The sequence below is a fragment of the Aspergillus uvarum genome (genome assembly GCF_003184745.1).
Source record: "Aspergillus uvarum CBS 121591 unplaced genomic scaffold BO82scaffold_14, whole genome shotgun sequence".
In the NCBI taxonomy this organism is placed as follows: Eukaryota; Fungi; Ascomycota; class Eurotiomycetes; order Eurotiales; family Aspergillaceae; genus Aspergillus; species Aspergillus uvarum.
This window is the reverse complement of record NW_020291311.1, coordinates 421314-440659: the sequence shown is the minus strand read 5'-3', so window position 1 is coordinate 440659 and position 19346 is coordinate 421314. Positions and strand designations below refer to the sequence as shown.

The 19346-nt window shown below is 53.3% G+C and overlaps 7 protein-coding genes across 7 annotated transcripts; 2 read left to right on the top strand and 5 right to left on the bottom strand.

Annotated features, from left to right (window-relative positions):
• Positions 1-27: 27 nt before the first annotated feature.
• On the bottom strand, positions 28-5357 carry BO82DRAFT_305977 (putative RNA helicase/RNAse III). The gene is made up of 16 exons (XM_025632238.1): positions 5254-5357; positions 5001-5197; positions 4841-4944; positions 4527-4792; positions 4369-4476; positions 3635-4316; positions 3529-3587; positions 3409-3478; positions 3289-3357; positions 3064-3243; positions 1938-3008; positions 1482-1882; positions 913-1426; positions 671-856; positions 465-617; positions 28-413 (listed from the first exon to the last, which is right to left on the bottom strand). Exons 1-16 carry the CDS (start codon positions 5301-5303, stop codon positions 117-119), a joined length of 4407 nt encoding a protein of 1468 aa, XP_025494068.1. The 5' UTR covers positions 5304-5357; the 3' UTR covers positions 28-116.
• Positions 5358-6009: 652 nt separating this feature from the next.
• Positions 6010-7283, top strand: BO82DRAFT_352609 (IGBP1/TAP42 family protein). Its single transcript, XM_025634739.1, has 3 exons — positions 6010-6250; positions 6330-6606; positions 6680-7283. The coding sequence occupies exons 1-3, from the start codon at positions 6039-6041 to the stop codon at positions 7259-7261; spliced, it is 1071 nt and encodes a 356-aa protein (XP_025494067.1). The 5' UTR covers positions 6010-6038; the 3' UTR covers positions 7262-7283.
• Positions 7284-7339: 56 nt separating this feature from the next.
• On the bottom strand, positions 7340-9123 carry BO82DRAFT_352607 (porphobilinogen deaminase). Its single transcript, XM_025634738.1, has 2 exons — positions 8353-9123; positions 7340-8271 (listed from the first exon to the last, which is right to left on the bottom strand). Exons 1-2 carry the CDS (start codon positions 8642-8644, stop codon positions 7532-7534), a joined length of 1032 nt encoding a protein of 343 aa, XP_025494066.1. The 5' UTR covers positions 8645-9123; the 3' UTR covers positions 7340-7531.
• Positions 9124-9557: 434 nt separating this feature from the next.
• BO82DRAFT_278543 (putative LON domain serine protease) lies at positions 9558-12464 on the top strand (the record flags this gene model as incomplete). The annotated part of the gene is made up of 3 exons (XM_025631226.1): positions 9558-10035; positions 10091-12323; positions 12377-12464. The coding sequence occupies 3 exons, from the start codon at positions 9558-9560 to the stop codon at positions 12462-12464; spliced, it is 2799 nt and encodes a 932-aa protein (XP_025494065.1).
• A 224-nt stretch (positions 12465-12688) lies between these two features.
• On the bottom strand, positions 12689-13905 carry BO82DRAFT_352604 (mitochondrial 54S ribosomal protein uL23m). The gene is made up of 3 exons (XM_025634737.1): positions 13706-13905; positions 13276-13566; positions 12689-13115 (listed from the first exon to the last, which is right to left on the bottom strand). Exons 1-3 carry the CDS (start codon positions 13804-13806, stop codon positions 12875-12877), a joined length of 633 nt encoding a protein of 210 aa, XP_025494064.1. The 5' UTR covers positions 13807-13905; the 3' UTR covers positions 12689-12874.
• A 312-nt stretch (positions 13906-14217) lies between these two features.
• BO82DRAFT_430671 (protein kinase RIO2) lies at positions 14218-15784 on the bottom strand (the record flags this gene model as incomplete). Its single annotated transcript, XM_025640634.1, has 3 exons — positions 14218-15317; positions 15448-15592; positions 15722-15784. The coding sequence occupies 3 exons, from the start codon at positions 15782-15784 to the stop codon at positions 14311-14313; spliced, it is 1215 nt and encodes a 404-aa protein (XP_025494063.1). The 3' UTR covers positions 14218-14310.
• Positions 15785-16274: 490 nt separating this feature from the next.
• Positions 16275-19285, bottom strand: BO82DRAFT_278852 (proteasome regulatory particle base subunit RPN1; the record flags this gene model as incomplete). Its single annotated transcript, XM_025631240.1, has 5 exons — positions 16275-16307; positions 16362-18671; positions 18733-18897; positions 18965-19027; positions 19118-19285. The coding sequence occupies 5 exons, from the start codon at positions 19283-19285 to the stop codon at positions 16275-16277; spliced, it is 2739 nt and encodes a 912-aa protein (XP_025494062.1).
• Between the last annotated feature and the right edge of the window lie 61 nt (positions 19286-19346).

Genomic DNA, 19346 nt, shown 5'->3' with positions numbered 1-19346 from the left:
CATCTAAAGATCACCTATCAACCATCATAGATCTTGACTACCACATCATCTATTGTTTCAAACACCTCTTCGCGATTCATAGTTGAGTGTTTCGATTTCATAGTCCACATCATCTTTCAAATCGCTGTACCAATCTCTTGGTCCGCCGCATCACACACCTCCCGACAATCGCAGTTATATTTCTTGCGGAACTCCAAACGCGTCATTCCCTCCAGAGCCGCCAACGCTCTCTCGCTGGCCTTGACTTTAGCATAGCGGGTGGACGAGGACCTGCCTTCGGCAATGACAGCATTATGCACAAAGACTGCTGCTAGCACACTCGACTGAGTCCCATCGGCACCAGGCAGCTCTCCGGCTTTCAGGCAGTAGTTCAGGCAACCATACTCATTTCCCAATCGGTTGTGGAGGAACGTCTAGCCCTGGTCAGTCATAAGCTGCACAAGAAACAAGGGAGTGGCTCTTACGGTTGGATGCTTGTTAGCAAATGTGTCGTAGATGGACATGTCCTCGAAATAGGGCTGGATGAAGCGACGGAAGAACACTTCAACCACCTCAAAGTCAAAGTTGGAGTCAACGAAGATCGCTCCCAAGTAGGCCTCGACCATATCCGGCAAGCACTAAACAGTCAAATTAGCTTGGCTGGGCGCATCTCGTTCAGACCTTTCTCTACCTTCGGAGGATCGTTGGCATCCACCCAGTAATCTACTGCACCTTTGCTCTCACTCTCCGCGATGTGAATCGCTTGTGCATAAAGAGTGATTTGTGACTGTAAAGGGTTGCTGAAGTGCTTCAAATGTGTATGAAGGCCCAGCTTAACCGCTAAAGCACCGAGGTACTTGTTGGACACCATTGCCATCTGCGGCTCAATTGTCAATAACATTCTTGCGACATGCGACGCGGTCAGCCGCCTACCTTGTGCTCGGTGAGCCACTGAGGGTCTCGATCTGGGAAACGGTGGAATATATTTTCGACACAGACCATGTCTAGTAGAGCGTCCCCGAGGAACTCGAGTCGTTGGTAACAAGGAACCTTAGCCCAAGCAGAGGGCAGCGAAGGATGGGTGAACGCGGATCGCAAAAGCCGGGGATACTTGAACTTGTAACCAAGCTTCTCCTCAATCTGTCGGGCCAAATCAAGCTCGAAACCATCGGCGGTCTGGACTTGGTATCTAGGCATGCTGTACAGATCCTGGTAATCCCTCCAGGAGGTGACTCTGTGGCTCGCATCGTCTACGAGAACAGTCACTGCTTTTACTGCCATGTCAAATCGATGCTGGGGTCCCCCGGTGAGCAGAGATGCTCCTATCAACGCCTCGCAGACATCTGCGATGGTCTTCTCCCCGAGTGCATGTTTACTCTCTGAGCTCATCTGCTTGCTGTGATCTTTTCCTCGCAAGAGGCTCAAGCCATCAGGATACCATGTGTGTCTTTAAGCAGTGGTCAGTGATCTATTTCCGCTCAATATGCTTAGGGGCTTCATACCGAGAGAAACCTTGTGTCCTGACATACTTATAGATTTCCTTCTGTACCGCCGTGTTGAATAAGTTCCTGTTGCATACAAGACACATTCGGCTGACATGGTAGTCGAATTCGTCATCATCGGGATTCTGTGAAAACAGAGCAATTGAGGTAGCCATCTTGAGAAAGCAGTCCCCAAGAAACTCGAGGCGCTCGTAGTTCTTCCCCATACCCCTTTGTATGTGAATTTGCTGGGCTCGATGTTCCTCTGTGTTGTCAGAATCCTTGGTCAAAGCCTCTAGTGCAGATTCAAGTTTGATCGTAAGATCCAACCCGGCGCAAGCTTCCAAGGTTATCAAATACGAGTTCATCCTGGATATAATGGCAGGAAACGCCAGACATGAGGCTGCTACCGAAGCAGGAATCTTATTATGGTCAGTTCGAAAAGCAGCCGATAATGGGGCAAAAGAAGTCACGCACGGCGGAGATCTTAAGTGGCTCAACGCAAATATAGCACCTCGTTTCGACTTCCCTTTCCGTATCCGTCATTTTGTCCAACAGGTTTCTACGAAGACGAACTAATTCCGCTTTCAAGACCGGCTGATTCCAATGGCAACTTGAGAGGAATTTGGCACGCGAGTTTTTTGAGAGGCTCGTGCTGTAATTCATGATATCACTCATGTGCCTGCGCCGTGCCACAAAGGAAGGTGGGGGATCTGAAGGGTGTAGAGTTCTCTCAACCGCAAGCGTGAAGTATCTGCATGCCCCGTTCCAGTTATCGAAGACCAGGCGATTGAGTAGATACTCTGGATCTGTCTTACTTGCAACTGGCAAAGTCTCGTTCTTGTACATGTATATCAGGGTCTTCCAATCAACCAAGTCCCTGGGGCTGGTGTCCCGATCTGGAATGGCTTGTAGATGTGTCGGTCCTAGCCAATATGTCATGCTTTCAGGTTGGTAGCCATAGGTTTTGTGGAAGATATCACAAAACACTCGCAGGAAGAATGTCGTGAAGTATTGCAGCTCCATCTTTGAAATTGTTAGCTGTTCTCTCAATGGAACCAGATGCACCATCGTCTCTATATCTTCATCGAGGTAGATGGGAAAGGCTGGAAACTCCGGAAGGGGGTTCCTAGTGAGCAACAAGAGGCTTGCGTGTTGTCTTGCTAGGGGACGAGAAGGTTCCAACAGGATTATAGTGATGTAAAGGTTATGTGGAAGCTCGCCTCTTTTGTCTTCCCAAAATGACGGTTTGACTATCATGTCGTACTGGCTAGTCTGCTTGGAGGTTATGGCAAGTTTGGCATTCCTCATCGCAGGCAAGCGACGGTGGAACATAGACTTGAAGTGATTGTCGAGCAATCCGGCTTTGCGTAGCCGTATGCATGTATCAAATGCTGCAGTCTGCATGGCTCTCGATTTTCGGATTTCCGGACTCCCAGTGAGCCCTACCACTGGCGACTTCTCAGGCAGAATGACCTCGCAAACAAAAGCATTGTTGACAGGAAGCACCACGTAATGTACTTTTGCGTCTTGCTCTTTCTCATATTGCTTGAATGGTTGCTTTGTCAGCACAATGACAGTCTATCATATGGATCACACTTACCAGAGAGCTAGCATAGCGAGCGAGTATGGCAATGGCGGAGTGATAGGTCAACTTGGCACCGGATGCTTTGATGGTGTAAGTCCGCTTGCCGGCTTCTTTCTCCAATACCTTTTCAAGGTCATCGTTTCCATGCAGCAATCTATTCTCAGGCAGAGCTTCACAGAATTGTTGCATTATGCTCTGTATCGGATTAGTCCGACTCTCTTAAACAGGATATAGACCTACCTCGGCGTCTCGAACTTCCGACAGTCGGTCCTGGTGCTGCTGATTGTATCTCTCGACCATGATTGCATACTGTGAATAAAATAAGCATTGACCTCGCGGATCGAGAGTCGTATCTCATACCGTTGACCTGTAGTGACGGGCACGACCACGGCTCTGCACGTACTGAATGAGTGTCTGGTAAAGATCAAACCTATGCCATAAGTCAGACCCTCTCAGTGGTGGACGTCTAGTTCTGTATACCTAACAACGAGATTACAGTCTGGAATATCGAGACCTTCTTCAGCTACCGAGGTAGCGAACTTATTCGGTCAGCGTTGTTGGTTATGTAGGCAGCATTATCACATACCAGGCAATTGATCTCTCCTTCTCTGAATTTAATCAAGGTAAGGAACTGCTGACGAAAAGTTATGCCCATTCCTGCAACGTCCCCCGATCGAACCCCAATAAGCACACCAGGTCGAAGGTAAGGGATAGGTAAGTTGCTAAAAAGCTCAAATAACATTAACGCGGTGTAGCGTTTCTCGGTGAAGACAATGCACTTTGTTTGATCTGGATGCAGAAAGCGCTTCTGCAGCTCAGCTCGGAGCAACTGCGCCTTAGAGCTTAGCGTTCCTGAACCGAGAGGGCTGCTGAGCTCATGTCTTTTGACAAGGTCGCTGGCTTCTCTAATTCGCAAGATCTGTGTATGCGTGTCCTGAGACTCTGTGAGTGAACTATTAGATTCAACCGACTTGTTGATCTTCCCCTCTAGTCGGGGCAGAACGTCATCAGCTAACGCACGTAGCCATGCTCTATCCGAGCACCAACTACCCAGTTCAGAGGTTGCGTGCCAGGCAAATTTGAAGATGCCCTCGAGACACTCGAGGTCACCAAAACGTTGCTTGAGATCTTTGTACAATGCTGTCGCTACTGGGGGCTCCAATCTCTTGTATTCCCACGTTTCTTCGACTGGACGACTGACATATTGCCGCAGTAAGGTAGCTTGGGATGTTGTGGCAATAGTGCTGTCTAGTAATGTTTCAAGTCGCCTACGAGGTGTTAGCGAGTGCATCAGAGAGAAAGAGGAAAGCTCGTTCATACATAGCAGCATCGACTACATCACCTTTGGTGTCCACTGGAGAAGCCGTCATCCCAAATACCCTTGGCCGCTTTGAAGGAACCTCCTTTAGGTACGTGTCACGAATGATCCTAAGCCCAGTCAGACAATGTACTCGGGTTTTGTCATACAATAAACCCACCGTGCATAGGGATGATCTTTCTTGGTATGATGAGCTTCATCAAAGATCAAGAGATTGATCTGATCCATCTTGATGTAAGAATTGAGCAAGCACTGATGCAGGATCTCAGCTGTGCAGACAATGACCATGTTCGTCTTGAAATGCTCATCCCAAATCTCCTTGTTCCATAGATCAGTTCCCATGGCGCCGAAGAATTGCCCAACGCTTTGATCGAGGTTGTGGCGTAGCACTGCTGCTTGTTGAAATGCGAGAGTGACGCTATCCACCTGTCGACGTGTGAGTTTTCTCATAGAGTCATGGTAAGATATACGCACCAAGAAAAAAGATATGCGATGCGGCTTTCCTTGAGCACGATCATTTAGCTCGTTTTGCAATGTATGCCTAAGGAGCAGCACTGCGATCAAAGTCTTTCCTGAGCCTATCACATACATAGATCAGATATGCCAGGCCTTCTGAGTGGGTGTCAGTCTATACCAGTTTCGAGCACGGCAATCGTATTCTGTGCCTTGGCTCTTTCGAACAGCTCTACCTGGTAGTCTCTTGGATCCAAGGTACCAGTGGCAAGGTCGTGCTTGACTATCAAGTGAGCTGTCGAAAGCTGGGCGTCAGGCAGATCAGACGCCACCCTTTTCTTGGTGTCGACTGAATCGGTGACAGCGCGCTCGGACAAGCTGGTTGAGTGTTATTCACATCCAGAAATGAAGGGTAATTGATAGAATGCACTAACAGGACGTTGAACTTGGCATTATGGAATCTCCGTCGTTGGGAGGCATCCATTGGCTTGATGCTTTCTTGTTTATCATCATCCGAGTCAGACGAGCTGGAAGCGTTTTCGGCGTTCTCTGAGGAGACCTCAACTCCACTGGTTTCGTTGGTAGTGCCTGGGGCGTCGCTCTTAGTATTGGAGACAGGGATCTCTAGAAATCCGGCGTTGAGGTTGTCGACGTTCGACCCAGCCATTTTCATGCTCTAGGCTCGACTCCGAGTAGGATGATTGTGGCGGGGAGAGGAAAAGTGTTCATGCTAGAGATACAGAAGAGGTAAAGTGAGTGTTCAATGAAATTGTAAAGTCTTACGGTGGAATGAATCTTCATCACCAGCTGTTGTTAGTGTTACCGTGTGGTGCAGTGAATACAAACCGTACAACAAACGGGCCATGCTCTGTTTGTAGAGTGAGAATGTTTCACACGCCGGCTTGAGACTTGTCTTCGAAGATATTGGCAGCGTAAGGTATGTGCTTGTTACAATAGTGGCCAAAGTATCTAGACTTCGCAACTGAGGCCACTACTAGTACCATGGACCCGACTAGACCGGCGCGATATACGTACGGTGAAAATATATATACTTCACTCCACCGGGCTGGAGCGCGAGGATCCACCCCTAAATTGATAGCTGCGGGGCTTGCCGCGGGGCGGGCCCAGGAATTATTTCTTCGAGGGCACGTCGATCAGCCATTCTCCTTATCCAGTTCCCAACCCCAGCACCACCCTCAGCAAGCGCACATCCAACCTAATGGAACAACCACAGAACCTACGCACTCTATTCACCGAGGCGAAAGCCGAAAAGTCCGCGCTGGAGGGGCGGTTCGACAGCAACACGGATGCTTATCGCAGTGATGTCAACGCAGTCATAGCCAAGCTTGAGGAATGCCAACGATTAGTGAGCTTGCTGTCCTTGTTCAGCTCCAACGAAGCTCTCGAGGACATCTCCACCGGAGATCTACAGTACAGGCCCCATCCAATTGAATTATAGACATTTGATCGGAGCATGTCTTTTGTTCACACACACTCTCTCTCACTGCAGATACCTGACCGTGGAATACCTGCTCGCCGACCTCCTCCAGAGAACCTACACATCCGACCGCGAAGCCTCCCTCCGCCGGGCCCTAAGCCAATACGAGCGATTCCTCGCCCGCCTGGAAGAATACGAGATCCTCAGCGCCAGCGACAAGAAGCTCTACGAGCGGTACGCGGCCAACCCGTCCACCTTCTCGCTCACCCCCACCAACGATGCGGCGGTCCGGCGCGAGGTGAAGATCACCCGGTTCCGGGAGGAGAAGGAATTGAAGCAGAAACTCGAGGTTAGACAGCATCACAGGCCCTTAACATGAAGGAGGTCGCCCGCTTACTCAATATGCTCCCCCCCCAAAAAAGTACTTGTCCAAGAACAAAGACCGCCTGCAGAGCGATGAGGACGATGTGCGCGCATTGTACCTGGCGGAGCTGGCACTCTACGCCCACCAGACGTTCCAGTCGCTCGACCTCTTGGCGCAGGAGTTGTCGATGTTGGCCACGATGCGCACGGCACCCCCCAATCCCACCGAGCTGTCGCAGGATGATCCCCGGAGACGCAATGGGGATGCTGAATCGGGGTATTCCGAGCGACTGGACCGCCCGATCGCCGAGCTTTTGAGAGGAGGAAGGCTCGGGCCGATATTGAGCAAGGAGGGACGGCCGATGCAGCCCTTCACATTACTGGACCGCCGCACCCAGCTGCAGCAGGGCGTGTTCCGCTCCGGGCACAACCTGCCGACTATGACCATCGATGAATACCTTGAAGAGGAACGAAGGCGGGGCAACGTTATCGAAGGGGGAGGCGAGGCATCCGGGATCAAACCAGAGGTCGACGAAGACGACCACGATATCGCCGACGGGGAGACTATGAAGGCCCGGGCCTGGGATGAGTTCAAGGAAGCAAACCCCCGAGGCTCGGGAAACACTCTCAATAGAGGATGAGTGCCATGAATGCTATATAGACGCTGATGGTTGGTTTCTTGGTCGGAATCTCGCCATGAGACTAGCACATATAATGAATGCATATATTCCTTGCTAGATCTGCCATCGACGCAGATATGCCTTATGAATTGCGTTGTTATGTCATAATCTATCCTAAACCTGCAACGTGCCGTTTCCTTGTATGGGTATCCGTCTTTTCATATCCTTCATGCCTTCGGTGAAGGAGAGGACCAGCATCTCCACCACAACATCTTTGTATTGTACAAGACATCATTGAGAGGCCTGCTTGTTCCGCTGGATCTCTTCGAGGATCTTTCCAGCTCCCTTGGCCACCAGCGCATTGGCAACCGTGACGCCAAACTCCTCAGCAGCCTGAGGGGTATCTACGGACCCGTCCACTTCCACCTCGGAGCTCTCACTGCCATTCACGCTAACCACCACCGACCGCATCCTCAACTTGGACGAGCCATCGGCATCGCGAACCCACTCCGACTCGACACCTAGAGGGGCACTGCAGCCACCCTCCAGGGTCCGCAGCAGGCTGCGCTCCGCCAGACAGGCCAGAGTCGTCTCTTGGTGACCGATGCCCGTCAACATGTCGAGCACAAGCCGATCATCCTTGCGGACCTCGATACCCAGAGCCCCCTGCCCGACGGCATAGAGCATACCGGCATTCTGGGAGTCCAAATAGGCGGTGATGCGGTCCTGCAGGTCCAGACGGAGCAGACCGGCCGCCGCCAGAATCAGACAAGCATAGGGGCTATCCTCCGCATCGAGCTTCGACAAGCGAGTGCCGATGTTTCCGCGAACGTCCGTGACCTTAAGATGGGGGTACCGCCGCGCCAACTGGGCAGTGCGACGGATAGAGGAGGTGCCCACCACGGAACCGGCAGGTAGGTCGGCCAAGCTCTTGTACGGCAATCCCTGCTTGACGACCAAGACGTCGCGCGTATCTTCCCGGTCCATCATCGGGCCCAGCGTGCATGAGGGCGGCAGCAAAGTGGGGACATCTACGTTGCAACCACAAGTCTGTCAGCCCAAGAATTCCCCCGAGCCTTTCTTGTTCTTCCGTTGGGCGCCACCACACTTACCCTTGAGCGAATGCACGATGAGGTCCACATGACCGGCCATCAACAGCTCCTCCAATTCCTGAGTCCACAGGTTCTTGGTGGTGAAGTCGCGCAGCGCGATGGTGGTGTTCTGGTCGCCGGCGGTTTCACGCGAGTGGATCTTGAACTCATATTCGGGCCATTTGGCCTTGAGGGCGGCCTGGACCAGATCGGTTTGGAGCAGAGCGAGCTTGGACTTGCGCGTTCCGATGGTGAAGACCTTGCGGGAGGAGGGATCAGCGGCGTTTGCGCTGGCAAGCGGGGTAGAGGCCATTTCGACGGTGGTTGGGAGGGAGGGGAAATAGAACAGGGGAGAGGAAATTAGAAGCGGGTGGAGTGAAAGAGGAGAGAGAATGGGAATGCGTTCCGAAGGGACAAACAAATAGATGGGTCAATTGATGGGAGTCGAGGTAGTGGCAATTGCTGTCAAGTTGTTAAGGTTGGATTGGATCTCCGGCTCGAGCACATTTTCCACCGGGGGTATTTTTTGCGGGTTCTGTTTTGTCATACGACTCGGCTGGACTGGCCGGTCCGGGGCAAAGATAGTGGGACATTGTAATCTTACGGCGGTAATCTTACAGCTGGGGCCCTTTTTGCCTCTTCGCGATAGAGAGCATCCCGATAAGCGATCCTACTTGTTCAATCCACGTCATGGTGAGTGTAGGCTAGTATAGTACTCATTATTGCGAATTTGCGACCATCTTGATCGACAACATACCTTATCAGATCGAATCTAAAGGGGGTAGAAGCTGGTGGAAGAGCAAGGAGCAAGTGAGACAAGAGGAGAATCCCCCAGGTTTTGCCCGCAGTGGGAGGTTATTTAACTCACGGTTGGTCGCCTGACGGCTACGAACCTCGGCATGATCGGGAGGGAGGCGCTTATCTTTCGATCTCCTCCTCTCCGCCTCACTCCAACCCCAGACGGGAGCGTCACACCTTCTCCCATCCATCCATCTATCTATCCATCAATCGATCCTTGGGGTTCTGCATAATTTTCTCTCTCCTCGCAGCTCTTCCCCACACATTGCAGATATTCTATCCTCCCTCACATCTTCCTGCATTTTCTTTTGATCATCGTCTCGGTTGAAATAACCACACCTTGCCTCTCTTGTTGCCATTTCTCTCAGCTTGAATCATTGTGCCTTTGCGACCCACGTCTGAACTGATCTGGTATCTATCATCCCGCGATGGGTTCCCACAGCGGCAGAACCACCAAGCTTGCCTTGGTCCCGCTCCCCAAAGGCTCCGTCTTACTTCCCGGAGTGACACTTCGGATTCCGGTCTCCAACCGACCGGATATCGCGAATCTCCTGACCACCGTGCTGGACCGCTCCCCCGCAGCGAAACGCGACGGGAGCATCGTCACCTTCGGATGCATCCCTCTCAGCTCCCCGTACCTAAGCAAAGATGGTCAGCGGGTCATCGATGATGGAACTCTGGAGGAGGACAAGCGGGACGAGTACGAGATGATCGATGCGGGACAGGCGCGCAAGGAGGACCTCTTCCGGTATGGCACCGTGGGTAAGGTGATCGGCATCCAACGCCGGGCCTACGCAGAGCCATCCCTCCTGGTGCAGGGAATCCAGCGCTTCACCCTCAAACGAGTCCTCAAGGAACGGCCATTCTTTGAGGCCGAAACCATCATCCATGACGATAAAGGTCTGTGTCCATTGCATTATTCTTCGACGTCCTTAGCTAAATTCCATATTTGAACTTGTAGTCATTAATGACACTGAGACGGTCGACCTATTCCAACAGCTAAGACAGCTTTCGAAGGAGCTATTGACTCTCCTGCGACTGTCCTCACTTCTGCCCTCCGCGGGAACCCGCCTATCGCCTATCATTGCTCGGAAATTCGAGATCTTCATCACGAAGTCTGATATCTCCCACGCGGGTAGGCTGGCCGACTTCATGGCCGATGTTGCCGACTCGGGCTTCGAGGAGAAGCTCCGCATTCTGGCCTCGTTTGATGTCCGCGCCAGGCTAGAAGGCGCTATCGAGATTCTGAGTCGGCAGGTACAGAACATCAAGAGCAATGTCAAAGTGACGACCATCACTACCAATACATTCCCCGGGTCTTCATTTGATATCAGCCAGATCGATCCGCGCGAGCGGGAGCTGCTGGCCAAACGAGCAATGGCAGGCCTGACGGGATTGACGCCGCCGGGGATGGCAAGCGGCCGGAACAACGACGGGGATGAGAAGGAAGCGAACGAGGTCGACGAGCTCCAGCAAAGACTTAATGATGCTGAGCTTAGCCCTGAAGCCAGGAAAGTCGCGGATAAGGAGTTGCGTCGTCTCCGGAAGATGAACCCGGCCAATGCAGAGTACGGTGTGTGCAGAAGCTACCTCGAGAACATCGCCGACATTCCCTGGACCAAGGTCACCGAAGACCAGCTTGGTCCTGAGACTCTGAAGAGAGCTCGCCAGCAATTAGATGACGACCATTACGGCCTGGAGAAGATCAAGAAGCGGCTTCTCGAGTACTTGGCGGTGCTGCGTCTAAAGCAAACCTCCAACAAGGATGTGCAACGCCAGATCGAGAGTCTCACCAAGGAACTGGATGCTTCCGATGCGGGCGACATTGAAAAGGATATCCCGACTCTCTCGGAAGCAGACAGGGTTGCTCTTGAGACCAAGCTACACCTCTTGGAGTCCAAGCGCATCGGCGACAAATCCCCGATTCTTCTGCTTGTCGGCCCTCCGGGTGTTGGAAAGACGAGTCTGGCACGGTCCGTGGCTGCCTCGTTGGGTCGCAAGTTCCATCGGATATCCCTGGGTGGTGTCCGGGACGAAGCAGAGATCCGAGGTCATCGGAGAACCTACGTTGCTGCAATGCCTGGTTTGATCGTCAATGGTTTGAAGAAGGTCGGTGTGGCCAACCCGGTCTTCTTGCTGGATGAGATCGATAAGGTGGGCGGAGCCAACTTCCAAGGCGACCCCTCAGCAGCTATGCTCGAAGTCTTGGACCCCGAACAGAACCACACATTCACCGATCACTACATCGGCATCCCAATTGACCTGAGCAAGATTCTTTTCATCGCCACGGCCAACTCGCTGGAGACCATCCCCGCCCCACTCCTCGACCGTATGGAGACGATACAGCTGTCCGGCTACACGAACATCGAGAAGCGACACATCTCCAAGAGACATCTCATTCCCAAGCAAATCCGAGCCAACGGACTCTCAGATGGCCAAGTCATCTTATCGGACGAGGTGCTCGACAAAGTCATCACGTCGTATACCATGGAGTCTGGGGTGCGGAACCTGGAGCGTGAGATCGGCTCGATCTGCCGGTCCAAGGCGGTGCAGTACGCGGACGCGGGTGACGCCGGCCGGCTGGAAGCGTACAATCCCGTCGTGAGCCTCGAGGATTTGGAGGATATTCTCGGCATCGAGCGTTTCTACGAGGAACTGGCAGAGAAGCATGGCCGGCCCGGCGTGGTGACGGGTCTCGTGGCCTTCTCCACCGGCGGCCAAGGCAGTATCCTGTTCATCGAAGTGGCCGATATGCCGGGCAACGGCAACATCCAGCTGACCGGTAACCTGGGAGGTGTTCTCCGCGAGAGTGTCGAGGTCGCGCTCACCTGGGTCAAAGCCCATGCCTACGAGCTGGGACTGTCCGCGGATCACAACGAGGACATCATGAAGAACCGCAGCTTGCACGTCCACTGCCCGTCCGGGGCAGTTCCGAAGGATGGTCCTTCCGCCGGCCTCGCCCACACGATCGGCCTGATCTCGCTGTTCAGCGGCAAGCCGGTACCTCCTAGCCTCGCCATGACCGGCGAGATTTCGCTGCGCGGGAAGGTGATGCCGGTGGGCGGGATCAAGGAGAAGTTGATTGGAGCGTTGCGTGCGGGCGTGAAGACCGTCCTTCTGCCGCAACACAACCGGAAGGATGTGAAGGATGTCCCGCAGGAGGTCAACGAGGGCCTGGAGATTATTTACGTCAAGTAAGTGTTTCTGTTCGGGGGTTTCGGTATTTTCACTAATTCTTGGCAATCAGACACATCTGGGAAGCCATTCGACAGGTGTGGCCTGACGCTCACTGGCCGGGGCAACACCAGGCCAATTTCATCGAGAGCCGGCTGTAGACCGGTTTTGAGGTGCTAACACTTCACAGTATAGGGCCAATTGTAGATAATGCTCTTGTTTTATGATTTAAGCAGCCAGCGGGGTTTCTGTTGATGCAGCGTTTTGCTATTCCACCCACATTCATCTTACTATAATCCACATTATGAAACCAACAATACATTTATCCCATACACTCCCTAAATAATCAACTTCCCCAGGACTCCGCAAACAAAACCAACCACCGTGGAAGAAAAAGAAAAATGTATTTATAAACCCAGAGCGATATAATACAGCGCGACCTTGAAAGAAGAACCCCCAGAAGAAAATACATACCCCCAAAGAACAGCCAGCCCTGTTGGCAATCGTGTCCAGGACGTCACTGCCATTCATCCTTTCCCCAGATTCATCCACCCACTACAACCCTCAACCCTCACGACCTCGACCCAGCCTTAGGACTAGTAGCCGGCTTGCCCCCGACGGAGCGATCGTAATTCAACCCCAGCGCCTGCCAAGTGGGCCGCCAGGGCTTCTCGCCGCTGAGGATCTTTTCGGCCTCGGCGGCGTACGACTCGCGCTCCTTGGTGGGGGCCAACATGGGGGCCTCGGGCTTCTGAGCGTCCTGCATCTCCTGCTGCCACTTGGCGGCCTTGTAGTATTGGTCTTTCTCCCATCTATCCCGAAGAATTAGCATGCGTCACACCACCAAACACAGCCTGTACATCATCTCTCCACCCTATACACCAGACTCCATCCTGAAAGCGTAGCGGGCATTGCGTACGCAACCCACCCAACCACAGCCAAAACCAAAAAACAAGGAAAAAGGGACCGTACTTATCCATCTCCTTCGGCGCCTCGGGCCACACGAACGGCTCCTTCATCTCAACGGTCATCCGCTTCTTGCTCTGCGGGCGGCGCAGCGGCCCGTACCCGAACCGGCCCTTGCTCTTCATGCGGGTGACCTTCTGCTGCTCGACGAAGCTGCGCACGGCCAGCACGCCGACCCCGTACGCTCGCTGCATGTAGTCGCGCATGTCGAGCTTGTTGAGGTGGAGCGGGACGTAGAAGGAGGCGTAGCGGGGGGGCAGGAAGGGGGTGCGGATGAGGGCGACGGTGAAGTCGGGTCTTTGGCGCGGCACACATTAGCGGAGGCGCGGTCTGAGAGGGACAGAATCTGGGGCGCGAATCGAGGAGGGGTATGGGAGCAGGGAACTGAGGGTGTTTCCAGCGGGGGGAACTGCGAGGATTGGGGGTGGGTGCTCACAGAAAGACCTGTTTGCGCGCCTCCAGAGGAGCGCCGGGACCGACCCAGCCTTCGGGCCGGGTGGGCACTTTTTTCGCGAGTTGCGTGAGTTTGCGGACCATCTTTGATGATTGACTCTTCTGGTCCGGAGGTTTAAAAGACCAAGGGAAGGAGGAAGAGGAGTCGGTAGTGGTGGTGGTGGTGGTGTATTTGGAGGTGCGGAATCGTTTGGTTATCTTCCGGAGCGGAACTTTCTTGCAAATCGTTGTTTGCGTCGTTTGGCCGCTTCGGCGCCCGTACTGAGTACGGAAGGGACTACTCCACTCCGGCTATGGAGCAATGCGGAGGGCTTAAGTTATGCTACAATTGTCATTGACCTGACTTTGCGCTTGTCTACCGATTGATCGGATGCTTCTTGGTGATGGCACAGGATCTTTGGATCGGACGTTCAAAGTCGGACAATTTGAGGCCTCAGCCAGTGGCCTCAATAATACCTCAGATCTCAATACAAGGAGAAGGCAAGACAATCAGCTAGCGAGTCGCAGACACAGTTCACAAATCCCAGAAAAGGTCTATTCATTATGGTCATGATCGTATCATATATTTTTATCAATCGCAGCCGATCCCTACTGTGCCCCCTCCGACACCTTCAAATTGCCTAGCCGTCGAGAACTCTCCTCGAGCTCGTCCGACTGCGACTCCTCCCTATCATCCTCCTCTTCCTCTCCCTCTTCCTCAGCCTCCTCCTCATCCTCCTCCTCTCCATCCTCTCGATCGCTCCCCCCATCCCCCGTCGCCCCAACCTCCTGCATATAATTCTCCAACTCACGAGCCATCTTCCTCGAGAAACCCGACGCCTCAACCTCGACATCCAACCGCTTCCCCGGATTCGCCATCATCTGCTTCTTCGCATCGGCAAAGAAGGGCCCGGGCACATCACTGACAAAGTGAAACTTGCGGGAGAAGTACCGTTTGATGCAGTTGACATCGCGATCGAAGTACATCTCCGCATTGGGGTGATCAATCGAAACCATCTGCGGGAAATCGATCACCACAGGCACCAACGTCACCTTCTCGTCGTCCTCCTCAATCTCACGCCCCTTCCCCTTCTCACCCTCCTCCACGACCTCCTTAATCAAAATATTAAACTCGTTGAAATCACCATGAATCAGCCCATACCGCGCGAACCGGACGATCATCTCCATCAGCTCCGCATACAGGCCCGCGGGGTCCGCGACCGAAGAAATCTGGCGCAGCGGAAACGCATCGATCAGGCTCATGACGATGGTGTGGCGGTTCTGGGCGATGGGCTCGGGGACGCTGAACCCGTTGGCGCGCAGCGCCTTCATGAAGGCGAACTCCTTCATGGCCGCCAGCCGCGACATGTACATCCACGAGGCCGAGGTGCGGTGCCGCAGGTAGTCGCGGTTGGTCTTGACGGTGCGGAAGGAGATGCGGCCCAGCCGGTGGATCTTCAGGATGCATTGCTGCTTCTGGTGGTTGGCCACCACGTTGATGTCCGACTCCTTGCCCACCCCGATCTGGTTGCCCACCGAGTAGATCACCTTCTGCTTCTGGTGCGCGTGCAGCGCCAGGTAGTCCAGCCCGCCGTAGGTGAGGCGGTAGCCGTCGTCTGTCCCAAGAAAATATGCATGGTAAGTAAAGATGAGTAACATAAAGAAATTTTTTTTTTTTTTTTTAAAACCCCCCCTTCCCTCCCCCCCCCCCCCCCCCCCCCCGGTATTCAAGCCACGTAGACATACATTTAGCATTCTTCACCTTCGCAATCAAATTCGTCTTCGCAAGGTTCGAGATCGATCGGTGCACCCCGCTGCCCCCGCGGAGGCCCGAGATCTGCGCAATCAACGGCGTAGGCACGATTTCATGGTTCCGACTGCCTTGTTCAACCTTTTCTCCTCAAGAAAGACAAGCTTGTCTGTTAGCTTTGGTCAATACGAGACATAAAACAAAAAAAAGAGGTCGTCCAAAAAAAGTCAAGGCGGGGAAGAGTGCTTGGAGGGGGCGGGCGTAGCGTACCGCCGAGAGAACGCGAAAGTCCTCCGCCGTGAGGTAACGGATCGCTTTGGGGTCGAGCTTCATGGCGGAAAGTTGCTCGAAGATTGGAGTTGTTCAACAGCGACAAAATATTCAATAGCGACTCGGATTTTAGAGTGGAGTCGCCCGTTTATCTCTAAGCCTTCGAGGTGATTGCGGCGGCGGCGTCCCTGAAGGTACCCGGGGAAAAGTTATGGGCTCTGCTGCCCTATGCCCTAGTTTCCTGTTCGGGATCTTTCTGTATACAACTCGGACGACGGACGACGTTGATGAAACCCTGCGACGATGACACCGCAAGAATCTACATTATACATACCCGGAAGCATATGCGCCCACCAACCTGGGTCCTCGAAACTAAACTACCTTAAAAAATAAACTCCTTAGCATTGAACACTCCCCTTCCTATATCCATTGATCTAATTGATATAAGGTATTTCCGGTTCGTTCTGAATACATTAAGTCCAAGAATCCCAAAGCTGTGATTTCCCGGCGCTCATTCAAGCTCGCAAAGTTTCATGTTCAGTTCTCGTCTCATTTATGCGGAAGTCTCCGCCTCCCAGTTGGGGTTCTGCATTCCAAGTTAGCAGGAGAACTTCAGTTCATGGTGTATCGGGATATTTACCTTGCGCAAGATTACCAAACCCTCCAGAGTGCTGCTGAGAGGGATGTATTGCTCGTCTTCGAGTTCGGCCCGCTCACCATAGGCCAAGAGAACGGGCGTGCTCTGCGTCTGCCAGCCAGTGATCGTCTTCGGGCGACCGGCCTGGCCGACAACATCCACGGCCTGACCGACCCGGACATTCACAGTCAGAGGCTGCAAGTCTTCATCGAGTGTGACGAGGAAGCGAGGGTACATGGCGGTGATGAGGAAGTAGAGGAGGTAATGGTGTTCGGCGAGGATGAATTGCTTGGCGTCAATCAAGGACACGAGGACGGTGAGCAGACCGGCAGCTGATACACGCGACAGGACCTGTCGGTCGGTGTGGAAGGGATTCAGGGTCATGGTGCCCTTGCCCATATGCAAAAGACCCTGCGCGATGCGAACCATGAACAAAGAGTTCTGGTCACGGTGGTAATAGCTAGCCAGCTGACGGAGCAACTGGGCCAAACGAGCGTTGTTGGTACCGGCACCACACAGACCCATGGCGAAGATGGCGTTGATAGCAACGTCGTTGTCGGTGTCGTGACTGTATCTCGAAAGAGTATCGTAGACCTTCATTTGGGGGTTGCTAGGGGTGATCAGGCCCATAGCGAGCGGTACAGCCTTGCGGATGTTGCTGGCACCGTAGTGCATGAGATGACCGAACTGTCGGAGAATCATATCCTGGCCAACTTCCTCGCCCATGGCGATGAGCGACAAGCCAAGGACAGCATATGACTGGACGAGCTCGTCACCCTTCTTCTCGTCGGTCTCCTCGATGATGTCATTGCAGATGTGGAGGAGCTCCTGGAGCTTCAGGACTGTGCCAGTGCCTGCCCAGGCGCAGACCGAGGCAAGTACAGAGGTGGGCTTAGCCATGGGGTGGTCCACGGCCTTGAGAATGTCAAGAACAACGTCAACCTCTTCTTGACGACCGAAGTACAGAAGGGCGAGACCAAGCGCCATGAAACGGGTCCACTTGTCCTTCAGGTGCTTCTGTCTCTCCTCGTCCATCAAGGTCGAGGCAATTGCCTCACTGACTTGATGATTGGAAGAGCCAACGAAGATGAGACCCAGAGAGACAGCCGCCATGGCAGAGAGCTGCATATCCAGGGCACTGTCTTCGACGATCGGAAGAAGAGCCTCCAACAGCTCCTCCTTGTTGGAGCCGGCATAGGCCAGACCAAGACCCATGATCGATGCGACCCGCATGGGCACGCTCTTGGCTTCCAGATTCTCGGGGTCGCTCAGGAGAGCCAGGGCAGGGTCAGAATCGATCCGGACACCAGAGTTCAGGATACCGATGGACAACAAAGCACCCGCCTTGATCTGATCTTCCGAGGCGTACGTGTATTTGTCGATCTTATCCAGGCCGATCTCGACATCTCTGTGCATGAGCATTCCCAGAGAAGCAGTGGTCGACAGCATGCCGTCATCCTTCGTCTTCCACACCCAAGGACCCTTGTCACCCTCGACCAGCATCATCTTATCGTTTCCGAATCCAGCATTAGCGAACGAGTTCACAAAAGCGCTGGCGAGGTTGTGTCTAGCGGAATCGACGTTGGTGAGGCCAGCACCACGCGAGCTTTCCAAGTGAGTCTTGTAGATATCTTCGGGCATCTTGGGATCCAAAATGTTGAGCTCCTTGCCAAGAGACTTGAAGTGCTTGGGGATCGAGGTATTGTTGAGGCAGTCCATGAACAACTGATCCTCTTCATATTCCGGGAGATCGAGCCATATTTGTTGTCGGGAAACGAGGAAGGCCATCTGCTTCTTGATAGAATCGTCCGAGGTGGCGTTCAAGTCGCTTTTGATCAGCTCAGTGTCGTTTAGGCGAATAGCAAGAACGATGGCCTTGGTGAGCTCCTTGTAGGTGACGTAGATCTCGTGGGCAGTGCGGAGGAATTGTTGGTCTTCTGGGTACGTTAGGAGGTTAACCATGCTAACCATGTACAGGCAGACTCGGGCGTATGTGTTGTCGTCCACGAAGCGAGGGATTTCCTCGATGATCTCGAGCTCACTCAGCAAGTCGACGGCATCGGCTTCAGCGTTGTGCTTCAAGAAGTACGGAACAAGAGAAAGAGCAAGGTCGATCAGATCTTGTACATCCTTCTCAGCGTTTAGCCTGTTCTGATATTCTTGGCCGATCTCCAAGGCCAGGTGTCTGATGTATTCATGACCCCATGAGCCAAGATCCTCCGACTTGGTCAGCAGGCGGTACTTCAGGGTCTCCAGCTTCTCCTCATCTCCGTATGTCATTCCAAGAACTGATAGCATGTCGGCCAAGGCGTCCTAGTTGTGATAAGGTCAGATTGTCGCTCCAATCGGTGCCATCGTACAACAGAAGACGCACCTTAACCGGGCTAGCCGGCCACTTGTCATAAAGCGCCGTTAGGTCATCGTAGTGAGGCCGGAGAAATTTCAGGGGCTTAGGGACAGCGGTCATTGAAGATGTCGAAGTCTTTATGAAATTCTTGATCGCATCCAAGGCAGGGCTGTAGAGGGATGTATCCGGCTCCTAGGCAGGAAGGCGGAGCGTTAACGTCATCGATCGGGGCCTGTAGCAACAGCTGCTGTGACCATACCTTTAATCTTTCCACGAGCATCTCCAGCTCGTTCTTCAATTGCTGATCTTCTTCATTGAGCTCCTCTGCATCGTTTGATTAGCACTGTCACAGCAAGCTGGGATAGCTGGTGCCAGAAGCGGCGTCGGGTCGGGATGTTTCCGCCCATGCCACGGGCTCAATGTATCGCCTACCTTCCTGGGGCTCTTCATCCTTCTTCTTTCCGTCGGCTTGAGGCTTCTCGCCGGTCTGTGCCTTCTTTCCTCCGGTCAAATCTTTCACATCGTCAACCTTGCCCTTGCCCTTGTCGGCGGGAGCTGACCGCTCGCCATCTTGCGCCATTGCTGACGATTATATGGCGAGTAGGACTGCGTGGTATCGGAGGTGGAGGGAGACTAGAGCG